Genomic DNA, 17,761 nt, shown 5'->3' with positions numbered 1-17,761 from the left:
TTGAATATCTTCTTTGGAGAAATGTCTTCAAGTACTCTGTCCATTTTCAAACTGAGATATCTATTACAACTTTGTAAGAGTTCATTATATTTTAGATATAAATTATTTGTCAGATATATGATTTGCAAATATTTTTCCTATTTTGTGAGTTATCTTTTCATTTTTTAAAAAGTATCCTTTGAACCTCAAAATTTTTAATATTGGTAAAGGTCAACTGATCTATTTTTACTTTTGTCACTTTGGTGTATATCTAGGAAGACTCTGCCTCACCCATAGAAGATTTCTTCTGAGAGTTTTTCTTTGATCCATTTTAAATTAGGTTTTTTTTTTTGTATTTGTATGACAAGGAATTCAATTTCATTCTTTTATATATGGATATTTAGCTTCCCCACATCATCTGTTGGAAAGATTAGTTTTCCTAATTGATATGACTTGTCACGTTATAGAAAATCAATTGACTGTACAGTGAGGATTTATTTCTGGACCCCCAATTCTATTCAGTTGATCTATGTGTCTGTCATTCTTCAAGTAATACACATTGTCTTAATTACTGTTTCTTTGTAATAAGAAATTTGGAAGTGTAAATCCCACCAAATTTTACCTATAGCTGTCACCAATGCATTAATGTATATGACTAATTCATACATCCTAATCTTGCCCCAAAGACAGTTAAGTAAAAATGATTTTTAAGTGATACTGGCATTTTTTTTTCTAAAAAAATAATGGTCACACCCCATTTTTTGTCAAAAATTTTGGTATAAAATCTGTAATGATTATACAGTGTGAATGGGTATTTTGTTCTTTTTTAAGATTGTTTTGATGAATCTGGGTCCTTGGCATTTCCATATGAATTTTAAGATTGGCTTGTTAATTTCTTCAGAAAGCTTACTGTAGATTTTTAATAAGAACTTCATTAAATCTGTAGATCAATTTAGGAAGTAGTGAATTCTTAACAATATAAGTATTTTGACCTCTGAACATGAGATGCCTTTCCATTTATTTAGGTCTTCTTTAATAATGTACTATAGTTTTCAGAACAGAAGGTGTGTACTTTTGTAAATTTATGCCTAAGTGTTTTATTATTTTTGATGTTATTATAAATGAGTGTTTATATAATTTCATTTCAATTATTCATTTTAAGTATATAAAGTACAATTTATGTTTTACATATTCATCTTACAACCTTTAACTTGCTGAAATCATTCATACTTTTAATAGTCATCAGTGGACTCCTTACACTTTTCTTTATACAAGATCATGGCATCTGTACAGATGGTTTCAAATCTGGATGCCCTTTGTTTTCTTATTAAAGACATTAAGGATGGTTTTCTTTTGCTTCCTGCATTGTCTAAATTCCTTTTTCCTTTTGATAGTAGTGATTGAACTCAGGAGTGCTTTACCACTCAGATACATCCCCAGTCCTTTTTTATTTTGAGACAGGGTCTCACTAAGTTGCTGAGGGTCTCCCTAAATTACTGAAACTGGCCTTGAACTTGTGATCCTTCTGTCTTAGCCTCCTGAGTCACTTGGATTACAGCTATGTGCCACAATGCCAGGCTCTGTTTTTCTAATTTGTTGTTTTTGTCACCATCTATCATGTTGGAGTCTTTCTTCAAATATCTAAAGATCTTGTTCACATTTAAGAATTATGTATTAGAAGCTGTGTATGCATTAGCAGGGCTTCTGACTAGTGGCTTTCATGAAGGGATTTTGGTAGTTGAGATACCTTTGTCATGGTGTAATTCCCCAAATCTCTATTTACAGATTTTTTCTGTGGCCATTCTGTTTTGCCAGTTACCTTCTAATTTTCTGTCATACACCACAATTCTTGGAGATGAGAAGAATGAGGCAGTAAAATATCAATAATCAGTATGTATGTACATTTTTAGTTAATAACTTTATTGATACAATATACCTATTTTTAGCTGGGTCTAGTATTCCTAAATCTAGAACTCTCTAGTTCAATTTCTAAAGAAGATAAGCTTCTGTTCTGTTTTGGGAATGAAGGTGGGACAGCTGAGTTTATGTGGGATGAATGATCAGGCCTGCAAGTTTTAAAACTTTTTTCAATAGTATTTCCTAAATCCAAACAAAGTACTTGTTCTATTAAAGCATATTATTATTCATTGTGAAATTAAAATGTACCTGCAAGAACCATCCCCAAACAGTCCTCTAATTCCATAAAGATACATTAATCTAGATGACTTAGTAAGTTTTAACATTTTAGCCCAAAGTTATAAGGGCAATTTACACAATAAACTTTAAGCTAGCACTTTGCAAGAGTAGAAAGGGTAGAAGAAAGAGTAGAAGTAGGTTATAAGGAGAGAGTCACAATGAAAATAAGAAACATGGAGAGAAAAAAAGAAGGAAAAGGTAGGGGAAAAGAAACATTAGATTTTAGTATCTATAATAGAATATTCTAATATGATCTCAAAAATAAAAAATTACTTCCATCATGAAACAGTTTTAAAAGTGTACTCTCACTATAGATTTTATCCACTTAAAAAATAATTTCAGCAAAATTAGATATTTTTTTCTGCAAAAGTCTTTTTTTTTTTGTATCTTAAAGATTTTCAGAAATCCATTTTAGTTTTTTCCTAGGAATGTCAAAAGAAGAGCACTGGCTATAATTCACAGTAATCAAGGATTCAGAATTCCTCCGACTGGTTTATTCATTAAAAACACAGCAACAATCAATAAACTACCTTACTCCTAGGTATATAAGCAGTTATACTTGTAAAAATTAAGCTACTTCAATAATTTCCCTTATAATAATAGTTATTACTTTTTTGATACCACTTTATCAAACAGAGAACTACATTCTAAAGAGAATATACACTCTAGAGAAAGGTTGAAGTTAAGTTCTATAACAATAATCTCTAAGAAAAACTTCTTCAGTACTAAAAATTGATTGTGTCAGTACTAATGAAGTAAATGGGCTAAAGGAAATCTGAATTTAGAATGAGTTTTTGTTAGACAGTGAGTTGCCATTATTATATAACACCAAAGTGGCTATTTTATCTACATGATTTTTCTTAGATATTTTAACTTGGATTCCAAGAGTTCCACTGCTTTTTAAAAATTATTCAACTAGGAATTAGTCTTTGTTGTACAGTGAATTATTACATACCTTTAGAAAGTATATATTATTCAGCTGTGGGAATACGTATTACTTACATTTTTCCTTATTGCCATTGGTACTGTGCAAGAATTCTCCATCAGAACGTGTTGTAGGGAAGTCATCTTCATCATCTTCTACCACTAAATAAAATACATTTAAGGATATTAGAATTTTAAAAAAGAAATCAATTACATTATTCTTATGTTCAGCTGAGTCAATTATACTCTAGATTCTGTGAGTACAAGATTTTATTCATCTTTTATACTTTCACTGTTCACAAAGGCATACTCAATAAATATGCTATGGAATGTCATTAAATACATTATTTTGAAACTGTACCCATTCTCACTGTTTAAGGGATGATTAATAATTTCGTCTTATTAATCTCCTCCTATAAAATGGGGCCATTTTATAATTCTTCAAAAGACCTAAAAGTGCTGAGGACTGTAAAAGGATATCTTACATGCAGAAGGTACCTTAGTCTTAAATCTGCTATTTTTTTTGTATATGCAAACAAAATAAAACTACTTCAAGGTGTGATATCAACTTTCATTTATCCCAATGTGTATGTGTACCTAAATATCCCTTTTAACTTACCCAATTACAGAAAAAGAAATAATTTTAGAAAATATTCAGATTGAGTGTATAAGGTGTGTATGGAACATAAATGGATTTTGAGTTTAGACTGGGTCCTATCCCAAAGGTATCTCATTATGTATATGCAAATAGTTCAAAATCCAAAACCCCAAATACTTCTGATCCTAAGTAGTTTGGATAAGCAATAGCAATCTGTATTATTTTTTGAGGTACTCTCTACCAAAGCAATTTCATTCTAAACTAATGTCTTACATACTTGCCTGTATTTTCTTTATCTAGGAGTACTTTGATTCTATAAGGAGTAGCCCTCTCTTTACCTCTCTCTCCTGTGAATATGAAGCCCAATTTGATACCTTATTCTCTCCTCCCTTGAATGAACAGTAGGAATCACCACCTAAAACACTTTCATTCTGTACTGTTATTTTCTAATTACTGGAATCTGCTATTCAGTTAAAATAAAAATTTTAAATAATAACCTATTATTTACCTTGTATTCATTCTACCCAGTGGATGACATCAATAGCCAATGGACATTTTTCTTTTCCAGTTTTATCAGTCTTTTTAGAAATGGGTCTCCACTAGACCCACTTTTTTTTTTTTTTTTTTGGTACTAGGGATTGAACACAGGGGTATTTTACCACTAAGCTACATACATCCCAACACAAGTTCTCACTAAGTGGCTCAGAACCTTGCTAAATTTCAGAGGCTGGCCTCAAACTTGCGTTCCTCCTGCTTCAGCCTCAGCCTCAGTCTCAGCCTCGTGAGTTATTGAGATTACAGTGTCTGGCCTATTTGCACCATTCTTACAGGCTTTGTTACCCATAATGATGCTTCTGCAGATACCTTAGTCCCAATATAAACCATTTTCCCAGAGTCTGTTTTTTGTTTGTTTTTGGGCTTCATGGTTGTACATAGTAGTTGAGTTCATCCCAACAAACTCATACCCTGTGGGTCTTCAATTATTTGTAAGTATAGTCAATTCTAAGAAATCCATTAATATAGCACACTGCTATTTTTTTATTGGTTGTTCAAAACATTACAAAGCTCTTGACATATCATATTTCATACATTAGATTCAAGTGGGTTATGAACTCCCATTTTTACCCCGTATACAGATTGCAGAAGATGGGAGGGGAGGGGAGGGGGGATAGTAGAGGATAGGAAAGGTAGCAGAATACAACAGTTACTAATATGGCATTATGTAAAAATGTGGATGTGTAACCAATGTGATTCTGCACACTGCTATTTTAAAATCAGTACTCACAGCTGGGTGTGGTAGCACATGCTGAAATCCAGTGAGTGGGGAGGCTGACGCAGGAAGATCACAAGTTTGAGGCTAGAATGGACAACTTACTGACACCTTATCTCAAAACAAAAAATCAAAAAGACTGGGAATTTAGATCAATGGTAGGGTATCTTAGGGTTCAATCCTGTGGCCCCTCAATAAAAACAAAAAAAAAAAAAAACAAAAAAAAACCTCAATACTTCTCTTTGGATAAGATCTTGACATTGATTCAATACTATCCTAATTAACTGTTTTTTAAGTGCTATTAAGATGCCTCAAAGATGGACAAGGAGTGCTTTGTTGGGAAGCAAAGAGGGAAGGCCACCCTTTTCACCAGATTTAACTCCTTTTTTCATCAGTTTTATATATTGGACATTGGGCTAAAAAAAAAGTTGAAAATCCCTGTTTGTTGTTATTTGGCTATTAGGTTAAGACTATTTAATCCAAGAACAGTTGGGATTTAATCTAAAAATTAATTTTCTTATTGCTCTTCTTTTCATTGTTAATGTAATTATTTGAAGTAAATTACTTAACATTTCTCAACTTCTGTTTCTCTGATTATAAAATGGATCTTATACCCAGCACATAGGATTGTGAGAAGTAAATGTGAATATGTTAGCACTATAATAGCAAGGCACTGGGTTTGATCTTTAGCACCACATAAAAATAAATAAATAAAACAAAGGTATTGTGTCCATTCTACAACAACAACAAAAGTTAAAAAAAGTTAACGGATGAACCACCATATTTTCTTTTTTTTCAAACAAAAATTCACTAAAACTATTTTTAAATGTATATATAATGAAGAAGCTTTCTTCTATGAGAAAAAAGGGCAGATGAAGAGACATGAAAGGAGAGCGAAGGAAGAACAAGAGAGAGAGGAGCATAGAAAGAGAAAGGAATCAATTGATACTAGATCTAAAGAATTTAATGTATGCTTGTGTCCTCTAAGATTCATCAAGGGGTAAATTTATTAGACATAATAATGTAAATGCTCCATATTATAAGAGACCAGATACTATTTTTTAATTGAATTAAGAGAATCCCTTAAAAGTGTTCCAGAGTATCTGGTATGGATGACCAGAAATGTATTGGAACATGTTATTAGAGTACTCAAGTTACATTAACGCTGAGATCAGTTACACTGGGAGTTTGCAGCAAAAGTGACTATAATCACTTTTATTACTTAAAGACATTACCCGTTAAGATCAAGAGGCTTTAAATCCATTCATTCTCCAAGTAAAAATAGTGGTAATAGCCTAATTAACCTTTATCCCTTTGAAGTTCATCCTTGGAGACAGCATCAGCACAGGCATCAAAGTACTTCTGGAGAGTATCAACTTGTCTACATAGGATGTCTCTAAAGGTTTCCATTTCAGCCAATTTCTCCCGTAAACTGTGGCCTTTCTGCAAGACACAAGAAGGGAGGCAGTGTAATTCAAGTGAAACAAAACTGGACTGACTTTATTTGGTCTATGGTACTTCATCACCATTTAAAGTCTGTACCTTATCACTAAAGGAATGGATAAAGAATGCTACCAAGTTCAAGGTCATACTTCTAGGAATAGGCTTGAAGCTGATTAATCTAGTGACTTGATAATGATAAACATGTAGGAAATAAGGTAATAATGTGTGACAACTTGCACGGGGGATTGAAGCCAGGGACATTCTACCACTGAGCCACATGCCTAGCCCTTTTGATTTTTTTATTTTGTGATGTTACAGAGGCTGGTCTTGACCTTGTGATCCTCCTGCTTTGACCTCTTGAGTTGCTGGGATCACAAGTGTGCACCACCATGCTTAGCTGTAATATAACATTTTAATATTTTCAAATTAGATATTGTGAGGAGAAACTGACAGACTTGGAAATGGTAAAAAATATTCCTGGATATACTTGCACAGTATTTGTGAGAGTCATTTAGGAAACCCTGATGGGAGGGTGACATCTGATCATGTGAAAGTTTTTGCCCTTCATTGCATTTGAGCTATTTTACAATTCTTTTAATAAAAAACTGAGTAATGTATGTGATTCCACAAAGATCCAAAGGAACTCTGTCCTGCACAGAGGTGATGATTTCATCTGTGTATATTGATCAGTTTTGCACTAGCAAATTCATTTCAGTATTCTTTAGATTCTTCTTTGAAACAATTTTAAAATTAATGTCTTAGCTCATTAACACATTAAATAAAAACTTATATATGTTCACTTTGAGTCATGATTTTACTCCTTAAAATTATTCTATAAAAATTCAAATTACATTGTAGAAAAAAATCTTTTAAAAAACCTATCAATTAAATTCAGCTCACAACATCCAATACTAAAGTAAAGTTATGTTGCCTCAACTTAAAACATTCATAAACTCAAACCTTGAATGAAGAGGTGGATGTTGCAGAATAGCCACTTGCTCCAGACACCAGTGATACCATTGAGCCATGTCGACGCAAGCTCGATTCAGATCCATATCCTGATTCAGTCTAAAAAGGAAATGAAGTACATGAAAAGATTTTAAATAAAAAATTAAGAGAAGACAAAGAAATCAACAAGGTTATTATAACAACAGTGAGCAGTTTAGATTCATACAATAGTCCACTGATGTTAAGAAATTCCTTTTAATACCTAACTATCATTTAATTTAGAAATTTATTGAATAAATACCACATATTGGGCTAGGAGGCTAAAAGAGTGTTTAAAATATGAAATAAAGCAGTGTTTAATAATAGTCTCTTTCCTACTAATAACTATGAAAAAAGTCAGTTTAACAGATTTCAAGTAAAAAAGTGGTTACCAGAGATTGAGAGAGGAATGGTGTCAGTATTCGATAGGCATAGTTTCAGCTAGGGAAGAGAAAATGTTCTGGAGATGCAAGGTAGTGATGGCTGAACAATCATGTTAATGTACTTAGTGCCACAGACTGTATACTTAAAATGGATTAAGTAGTTATTTTACATTATGTATATTTTATTGTAATTTTAAAAAATGAATAGGACAAGACAAAAAAGATAATACGAAAACTTCCAACCCTATTTCTTTATAGATAATAAGGCAGTTATCCTGACAGCTCAACTATCACTGCCTACTTTTCCTATTATATCAGCAGTTTGTCTCTTTATTTTCAACCATTCTTTCTTTTCTTCTTCTTCTTCTTTTTTTTTTTTTTTTTGTACTAAAGATTGAACCCAGAGGAGCTCTACCATTGAGCTTCATCTCCAGTCCTTTTAATTTTGAGACAGGTCTTGTTAAGTTGCCCAGCTGGCCTCAAACTTGCAATCCTGCCTCAGCTTCCTGAGTTTCTGGGATTACAGGGTTGTGGCACCCTGCTCAGCTATTTTCAACCATTCTTAACACATTACAGTTAAAGGATTTACCAATAAATTGTAATTATATTTTATAATTACTACTTGACTTAGATCTTTCTGGAAGCAGACTGCATCTTTTTCATTTTTGTAGCCACCTTCATAGTTCATGGCACAAAGAAAATTTCAATTTTGTGAGTCTATTAAAGCCTTCACACCATGGAACCAACTGGGACTTTCAGGTGAATAGGTATAGATTTAGTGCTGTGATAATATATTTCATTTTAAAGGACCTGGTATTTTTCAGTTCATCAATTTGATATTTTACTTTTCTTAATACAAATGCAGTACTAATCAAGATAAAGGAATTAAATGTTTGAAAAAAATGGCTTTCTTGAACCTGAAATCAAGTATTCTGGATCTTTGATGCTTTCTACTGTTACTGTTAAAAAGTAGAGTGAATCAAATGCTTCTGTGGAGCTGGCATGATGGCACACCCCTATAATCCCAGTGACTCAGGAAGCTGAGGCAGGAGGATTGCAAGTTGGAGGTCAGTCTGGATAACTTAGCAAAACCCCTCTCAAAAAGAAAAAGAAAAAGAAAAAGAAAAAAAGGGTTGTAACTCAGTGGTAGAACACTGCTGGCTTCAATTCCCAGTATGCAAAAGAAAAAAATGCTCCTGTGGAAAAATCAAGGTATTTGTATTACATCATTTAACAGAATATCATGTTTGTTAATTTAAATAGGGCCAGGTGTAGTGGCACATACATGTAATCCCAGTGGCTCAGGAGGCTGAGGCAGGAGTTCAAAGCCTGCCTCAGCAATGATGAGGCGCTGAGCAACTCAGTGAGACCCCATTTCTAAATAAAATACAAAATAGGGCTGGGGATATGGCTCAGTAGTCAAATGCCCCTGAGTTCAATCCCTGGTGGTACCAAAAAAAAAAAAAAAAAAAAAAAGATTTTAAGTAGGCATTTATATTTAACAAGTTTTCCTTCATTTGAACGGGAAAAAAATCCCTATGTTTATGTTTCTCAAACATTCAAAATTTTTAATAATAGAGATCAGTTCAGAAAATGAAGGAAGAAAAAGACTACATTGTGTAAAATTTTAGTTACAGTCACTAAAGTTAAGAGGTAAAATAACATCTAATTACTTTTGGTACCAAACTTATAGCAACAATTAGAAACTGGTTTTTGGGTACCAGGAATTGAACTCAGGGGCACTTGACTACTGAGCCACATCCCTGGCCCTTTTTTGTATTTTATTTAGAGATAGGATCTCATTGAGTTGCTTAGCACCTCGCTTTTGATAAGACTGGCTTTGAAATCATGATCCTATTGACTCAGCCTCCCAAGCCACTGGGATTTCTTGGCACATGCCACCATGCCCGGCTAGAAACTGTTTTAAGCTTACTTCATTCTCAAAATTAAGTTTATAAAACATTAAAATTGTATACAATGTGTTTTCTGTGGAAAACATATAAAGCACGGGATGTCAGAGAAAAATTGCAGATAAGATAAATGCCCCAAACTTCCCTACCAGGCTATTATGAGATAAATAAAATGTCCCAGAGTTCTTTTCTTTTTTTGTGGGGGGGGGGCGTTATACCAAAGATTTAAACAGGTTTATTTTACCACTGAACTACATCCTTAGCCTTTTTGCTTTTTATTTTGAGACAAGGTCCCACTAAGTTGCTTAGGGCTTTGCTAAACTGCTGAGGCTGGTTTTGAACTTGTAATCCTCCTATCTCAGCCTCTTGAGATGCTGGAATTATAGACATGTGCCACCATACCCAACACAGAGTTCTTTAAATAGTCTGCCTTTTTCTTTTTTTTTTTTCTAATTTTTTAAAAATATTTATTTATTTATTTTTTAGTTTTTGGCGGACACAACATCTTTGTTTGTATGTGGTGCTGAGGATCGAACCCGGGCCGCACGCATTCCAGGTGAGGGCGCTACCGCTTGAGCCACATCCCCAGCCCCTAGTCTGCCTTTTTCTGTTACCTCAGAACTCTAGTAGCCATGGTCATTATAAAGTTTGGTTCCTGCCACCATTAAGTGCCTCAAGTTATTAAGAACTAGAATCATATACTTCATAAGTTCATTTAAATATAAGAAAGAAAATGAAAAAGAAAAGCAAAGACCAATGGGAAAAGAACAGAGGTTAGAAGTAGTAGCAACAATGGCAAGAAACCGAAAAGAGGAATGAGACCCTGAAGATACAATAGTGACACAGTCTCAAAGCTTGAGCAAAGTTGCTGCCACCTGCTAGCATCAATAAGAAGGCTCTGATGAAGAAGAAAAAGAACAGGGAGGGGAAGAAAAAGAAAAAAAAGCAGAGGATGTGCAAAGGAAGAGGAGGCATCCATAACGAAAAGAGCAATATAGCTCATGAAAAAGAAATGGCTATCATTAGGCAAAGACACTAGAAATTTATCCCTGTGAAAATGAACAGCCTCTTAAAATTCAACTTTTAGCACACACCAGGCACCAAAGTAGAACTGTGACACTTGATGATGCTTGCTTATAACCAATTCTATCTACAAAAGGTATCTCTAATTATGTAAGATTAGATGGAGTCAAACCTCTTCTCCAAGATTTACATCATTCCACATGCCCCCTACCTGCTGCATACTGGAGGTTGAACCCAGGAGCTTTTACCACTGAGCTTGTCTCCAGCCCTTTTGGTTTTTTATTTTGAGAAAGGGTCTCATTAAGTTGCCTAGGCTAGCTGTGAACTTGCAATCCTCCTGCCTTGGTTTCTTGAGTAGTTGGGATTAAAGCTGGATGCGCACGCATCACTATACCTAGCTACCACTCCACATCTTAATGCAAAGCAGTACCTTAGGGATAAAATAAAATAAGTTATTTTGGTGGTTAGAAAGCTATTAATAGAAGGACAAGGCATGAATTCACAATAAGTGGGAGTGCTGGGGAAGAACAGAGGTTCTTTGGTGAGACAGAGGAGAGTGAAGGGAGGGGAGGGGAGGGGGCATAGGGGTAGGAAGACTAGTAGAATGAATTGGACATTATTACCCTATGTGCATATATGATTACACAACCAAATCTGAGAAGTTATACTTCATTTATGTATGATGTGTCAAAATGCATTCTACTGTCATGTATAACAAATTTAAAAGGACAAAACATGAACTTAGTTGTATGTAAATTATACTTCAAGAAAATTGATTTTAAAAGGTAAAGCTAATGTATGATAAAACAGAGCAAACCAGGTGCAGTGAAAGCACTGATTTATAAAGTGGTACCCAAGAAAACTGTAGGGGTATAGAGTATACTTGTTAAAACTCAAACTGTACAGTTAAAATAGGTACATTTTAAGAATGTAAATTATATTCCAATAAGATTGATAAAGAAAAAAGTAAGCATATTTCAATATCATAGAATTGTACCAAAGGGAATTCTAATTACAGCAATTCTACTGTTCACACACAAAAAATGACTTCATATCAAATAATGAGACTCTGAAAGTCCTAGAGCCAACGTGTCATGCTAGGTCTTTCACCTTAAATGGCTCTGGTTATTTTGTCCTCTCTCCTTTCACAATAATGCTAACTTGGTAAGTGTAACATTGCTACATTTTGTCTTTGGGTTTGGTAAAGTTTTCCTGCTACATTTAAACTTAGAGGACTGCAATTAGAAACAGGAAGAATGTTAGTAACAGATGACAAATATACAGAATTTCAGAAACTAAGTATCTCAGATACCTATGTGTAACTAATTTCTAAATAGAATTAAACTGAATTACCTATCTAAATACACCTCTGGACAACCTATTGAAAAATACTTAAAATCCAACAATTTGAAATTTAAATCCAAATGCCTACCATCTTCATTTACTTACTCATATAAATGAGTCTTTAGAACAGGTAAAACTTTTTTTTTTTGGTACTGGAGATTGAACTCCAGGGGCACTCGACCACTGAGCCACATCCCCAGCCTTATTTTTGTATTTATTTAAAGACAGGGTCTCACTGAGTTGCTTATTAGCGCCTCACTATTTCCTGAGGCTGACTTTGAACTCAAAATCTCCTGCCTCAGGCTCCTAAGCTGCTGGGATTTAACAGGTGTGCACCTCTTGATTTTTTTAAAGGTCTAAAGTAATATGAACATTGAAGCTTTATTAACTATTTTTCTTTTGCCTTACAACTTCTTCTATTTTTCTATTTAGACTATTCCAAAATAGGTAACAACTTACAACAAAAACATGATAAAACAAAAGTCCGTTTATAGCAATACCGCTGCAACACATGTTAAGTAATAGATAATAAATATTTATATTGTGAATAGTTTACTTAACTATCTCTAACCAATTTCATTTAAGTAAACTTCATGATAAATTGTAGAAATCATTCCAAAGAAAAAGAAAATACACATCATTCATGAATCCCAACTCTATTGTTATTCAGTATAAATAATGAAGATTCATTACTTTTTAATATAATTTTAGTTTATAATAAAAGTGAGTCACAGAAAAAAGTCTCATTATATTAAAGAAATACATTAAATTGACTGACCTTCTTATATATGACCCAGTTCTAAATTTGTTTTGGATTTCTCTCAAAAATCAAATTTATCATCAAAGATATGTTAAACAACAATAACAACAACAACAACTTTGACATGGGGGCAAAAATAAATTCAAAAGAAAAGTTAGTGAACTATTTTGAAAAGCAGCAATGCTTGACACATCTATTTTGGCTTTCCAAGATGCTGACCTTGAAAGAAACAACACTAATTTGAATTTTTTTTTTTTTTTGAGTGTAGAATGGAGTGAGGGAAAAATGAATGAAAATGGGAAGAAATTACTTTATGGTCACAACTGACATTGCTAAATGTTCTTAAAAACTGTAACATACTTTGGGCTGGGTTTGTGGCTGAGTGGTAGAGCACTTGCCTAGCATGTTTGAGGCACTGGGTTCAATTCTTAGCACCGCATATAAATAAGTAAAATAAAGATCCATTGACAACTAAAAAAAATTTGTAATTAATATACTTTAAAAACCTCATTGGTACAATTTTAGGAGTAATATTTTAAAAGCATGCTTTATTTTTTTTTTAAATCCCACTCACTGATCCACAAGAAGTTGCTCTCATTCACAACTTCCAATCACTGAGAGAATATTTTGAAAAACATTAAATTCTACCCAAAATTAATAATCTGGAATTCAACAATAGTTACCACAAGAATGTTTTTCTCTTTCAAATAAATCTGTCTTAAGATCCCTCATACAAATTGTTTTGCAAAAAAAAAAATTCTTTCTCAAATTTGCTAGTGTTTGTAAGTAGTGCTCCTGAACACATTTTGCATAAACCTAAAATGCCATTTTGGTTCAATGAAAATTTACTGAAAGAATCTCAAACAGAACAAGGTTTACTTCTAAATGCCACAATGAGACTATACCTTTGTTATATTAAAACACTTCATTTAAAAAGAAAAAAGAGAAGGGATCTTTTGGCCAGTAGAGGGAGTCAGTAGCATTTTTCAAATGTTTGCTTGGAAAACAGATACAAAGGTTACTACTGGTCAATGTACAATTGTAACCTTTGGATTAATTCCTTGTGTAAACCTTTATTCTGTATACCTTTACGTTTTAAGAACATTTAAAAGTATTTATAAGTTACATCATACAAAGTAATGAATATAATAAGATAGCAGAAATGTGTAAAAACTAATTTGAAAAAACTCCTTTGAGTCACAACTAATCATATTTAATCATATGGAAGATAAATATTACCATTTTGGACAGTCTGTTCATCAGTCCACGTATACCCTAAAAGAGGTTGTATAAGATACAGCAAAAAGGTTGGCTTTTTAATTTTTTTAAATAGCACCTTTTGAAATATTTATTTTTTTCCTAGTAACAATCTCTAGCAAGAAGCAAAGCAAGGAAATTGAGAAAGAAATTAAGTAACTTCCTCATGGTGTCAGAAATTACTGAGTTATTAGTGACATAGTTCCTCTTTCCCCCCATCCCGCCCAAAGTACACTAAAGGTAAACATTATTAAATATCACCATAAAAAAATAGTAACCTTTGGACTAATTCCTTTGTGTAAACCTTTATTCTGTATACCTTTACGTTTTAAGAACATCTAAAAGTATTTATAAGTTACATCATACAAAGTAATGAGTATAATAAGATAGCAGAAATGTGTAAAAACTAATTTGAACTACAAATGCCCCCCAAAAAAGAACTACAAATGCCCAAACACAATATGGTACTAAAGAAGTAGAGGAGTCATAGCAGCTGCTCTCCTTCTCCATGATTTCAAACCTTTCTTTCTTGCACTTGTAATTTAGGACTTTTGATTCTATAATGTATTTATTTCTATATCTAAAGGGTGGGAGAATTAAAGTAGGCTTATCAGAGAGCTCTTAAGTCCACGCTATTTACCAAAAGCTGTTTAAGAACCCAATCTAGGGCTGGGATTGTGGCTCAATGGTAGAGTGTTCACCTAGCCCGTGCAAGGCCCTGGGTTTGATCCTCAGCACCACATTAAAAAAAATAAATAAATAAAATAAAGGTATTGTGTCCAACTACAACCAAAAACATTATATATATATACACACACATACATATATCCGTTATATATATATATATATATATATATATATATATATATATGTATAAAAAACAACCCAATCTATAGCACAAAAGGTAAACCTGCTTTGATACTCTGAAATTCTTTTTTATTTTCCTCCCAGTACTTGGGGTTAAACCCAGGAACCCAGGAGCACTCTACCACTAGCTACATCCCTTTTTTAATTTTTCTGAGATGGTGTCTTGTTAAGCTGCAGAGGCTGGCCTCAAACTTGTGATAGTCTTGCCTCAGCTTCCTGGGTAACTGGAATTACAGGTATAAGTCACTTTGCCTAACTCATCTTTTTTTTTTTTTTTTTAATCTGCCTTAAAGGGAGTCTAGAGGTCTTATTCTCTTAGTGACATTAAAATGAATTGTGATAAACAATTAGATAAATAAAACAAGGTCATTTAAAAGAAGTGTAGTAAACATATCCCCACTCTAGCATTAAAAACAAATTCTAAAAGGGAGATTTTTTTTGTTTGTTTCGCTTTCAGAGAAAAGCTAATAAAATACTTGAGTAATTTAAAATGTCTATTTTATATATTAATTCCTGAACACTACTCTGGAAACTATAAAAACATAAACAAGAGTAAAAGCTAATATTCACTTTGCACCAGACATGATACTAAATGCTTTAAGAGCATTATCTCACTTAATTCTATTTTAATAGCTTATGTGAGATAGGAATATACTGTTATATTCATTTTATAGGCGGTGTTGTGTAATATCTTCTGAATCACAGAACTATGAAATAAGGAAACTGGAATTCAATTCCAGATTTAAATGCCAATGACATTAACCATTAAGTTATGCTGCCTCCATAGCTAGACTGTGCTTCTACTTCTCTCAAATCCTTTTTTCACTCTTCCCATTAATATTTCCTACTTTGGGTCACTGAGTATCACATTTGGATTAATCTTCCTAGTGCAGAGTAGTTCTTTAAAAATAGACATTTAATTCTTTCACTTCTTATTTTAAATCCTGTTCAGCTCCCAATTTCTCCTGTAATCAAGTGCATACATTACTTATAAGGAAGGTCTTGTTAGAGGCAGAAATACAACTAAATTATCAGCCTTTATATTATTTACTATACAATATTTAAAATATGTTGCATCAGTGTTGCTATAATGGTCTTTTGTTCTAGCATGTAGTTGTTGTAAGAAGACATTACTTGTTCTAAAATACTGGAACTATCTTAACCATTAAACTACCTTAACCATTTCTAAGCACAGAGTTTGGTAGTTTTATGTATGTCCACAATGTTGTGCAACTGATCTACAGAACTTTCTCATCATGCAAAATTGAAACTACGTTCATTAAACAATTATTCATTTCTCCCTTCTCCCAGTCCTTGGCAAACACTATTCTACTTTCTATCTCTATGAATTTATTATATAAGAAGAATCATACAGGTATTTGTTGTTTTGTGACTGGTTTATTTCACTTAGCATATCAAGCTTCATTTACATTGTTAACATATTGCAAAATTCCCTTCCTTTTTGAGGCTAATATTCCATTATTTGGATATACCACATTTTGCTTATTTAATTCATGCACTGACGTACACTTGGGTTGTTTCCATGTTTTAACTATTGTGAAAAATGCTCCTACGAACATGGGTGTACAAACATATCTTCAAGAATCTTCTGATTCTATTGGCTTTATATCCAGAAAAATCAAGTGCTGGTAATTCTCTTGTAATTTTTTGAGGAATTGCCACACTGTTTTTTTTTAACATTGGCTTTATTATTTTACATTTCTACCTACAGCACGTAAGGTTCCAGTTCTTCCAGATGTTTGCCAACACTATTTTTCTTTTTTGGATAGCAGCCAAATGGGTGTGAGATAGTGGAGTTTTAATTTGCAATTCCCTAATGACTAGTGATGTTGAGTTGTCTGTGTGTGCTTATTTGCCACTTATTTATCTTCTTTGAAGAAATGACTACGTAAGTCTGTTTCATTTTTAAATTTTTTTAATGCTTAAGCTTTAGAACTTCTAAAATAGGATATGGACATTAATTTCTTATCAAATAGATGATTTGCAAATATTTTCTCCCATTCTGAGGTTTCCCTTTTTGTTTTTGTTGTAGAATTTTTTTTCACGTAATCCAGTTTGTCTATTTTTTTTCTTTTGTTGCCTTAGACTCTGGTGTCATATCCAATAAATGACTGCCAAACCCAATGCTGTAATACTTTTGACCTGTTTTCTTCGAAGGGTGTATTGTTTTAGGTCTTACCTTTAGATCTTTGATTCGTTTTGAGTTAATTTTTGTATATAGTGTGAAGCAAGGTCCAACTTCACTCTTTTGAATGTGCACATCCGTTTTCCTAGCACTATTTGTTGAAAAGTCTATCCTTTTTCCTGCTAAATGGTCTTGGAATCCTTGGCCCAAATAATTTGATTATACACTGTAGATTTTATTTCTGGGCTCTCTTATTTCACTACCCTGGTCCACATATGTATCTATTACAGTATCAAACTGTTTTGGTTACTGTGACTTTGTAGTAAGTTTGAAAACCAGAAGTTTAAGTCTTCACCATTGATCTTTTTCAAGACTTTTTGGGTATTTGGGGTTCAGATTACACATGAATTTTACAATAGGGTTTTCTGTTTCTGCAAAAAAGTCATTAGAAATTTGACTGGCAATGCACTGAACATGCAGATCACTTTGAACAGCCTGAACATTAACAATATTATAATATTTTTTATGCTATTTTAAATTTAACTGACTTCGTATCCTGCAATTTTGCGAGACTCACTTGTTAATTCTAACAGGTGTGTGTGTCTATGTGTGTGTGTGTGTGTGTGGGTAGGACTTCATGGTTTTCTATTTATAAACAGAGATAATTTTACTCT

General features: G+C 33.0%; 1 protein-coding gene across 2 annotated transcripts in view; it reads right to left on the bottom strand.

Moving 5' to 3' along the window:
• Cert1 (ceramide transporter 1) overlaps nt 1-17,761 on the bottom strand; it is a 108,506-nt gene that overhangs the window by 42,508 nt on the left and 48,237 nt on the right. For both annotated transcript variants that reach the window (XM_077800360.1, XM_077800359.1), the window contains exons 4-6: nt 7,371-7,478; nt 6,272-6,410; nt 3,178-3,261 (exon numbers count right to left, since the gene is read on the bottom strand). In XM_077800360.1, coding sequence (XP_077656486.1) covers nt 3,178-3,261; nt 6,272-6,410; nt 7,371-7,478 — 331 coding nt within the window. The remainder of the gene's footprint in view (nt 1-3,177; nt 3,262-6,271; nt 6,411-7,370; nt 7,479-17,761) is intronic.

This window comes from Urocitellus parryii, chromosome 1 (genome assembly GCF_045843805.1).
Source record: "Urocitellus parryii isolate mUroPar1 chromosome 1, mUroPar1.hap1, whole genome shotgun sequence".
Classification (NCBI taxonomy): domain Eukaryota; kingdom Metazoa; phylum Chordata; class Mammalia; order Rodentia; family Sciuridae; genus Urocitellus; species Urocitellus parryii.
The sequence above is the reverse complement of the archived record's forward strand: the minus strand, read 5'-3'. Positions and strand labels throughout refer to the sequence as shown.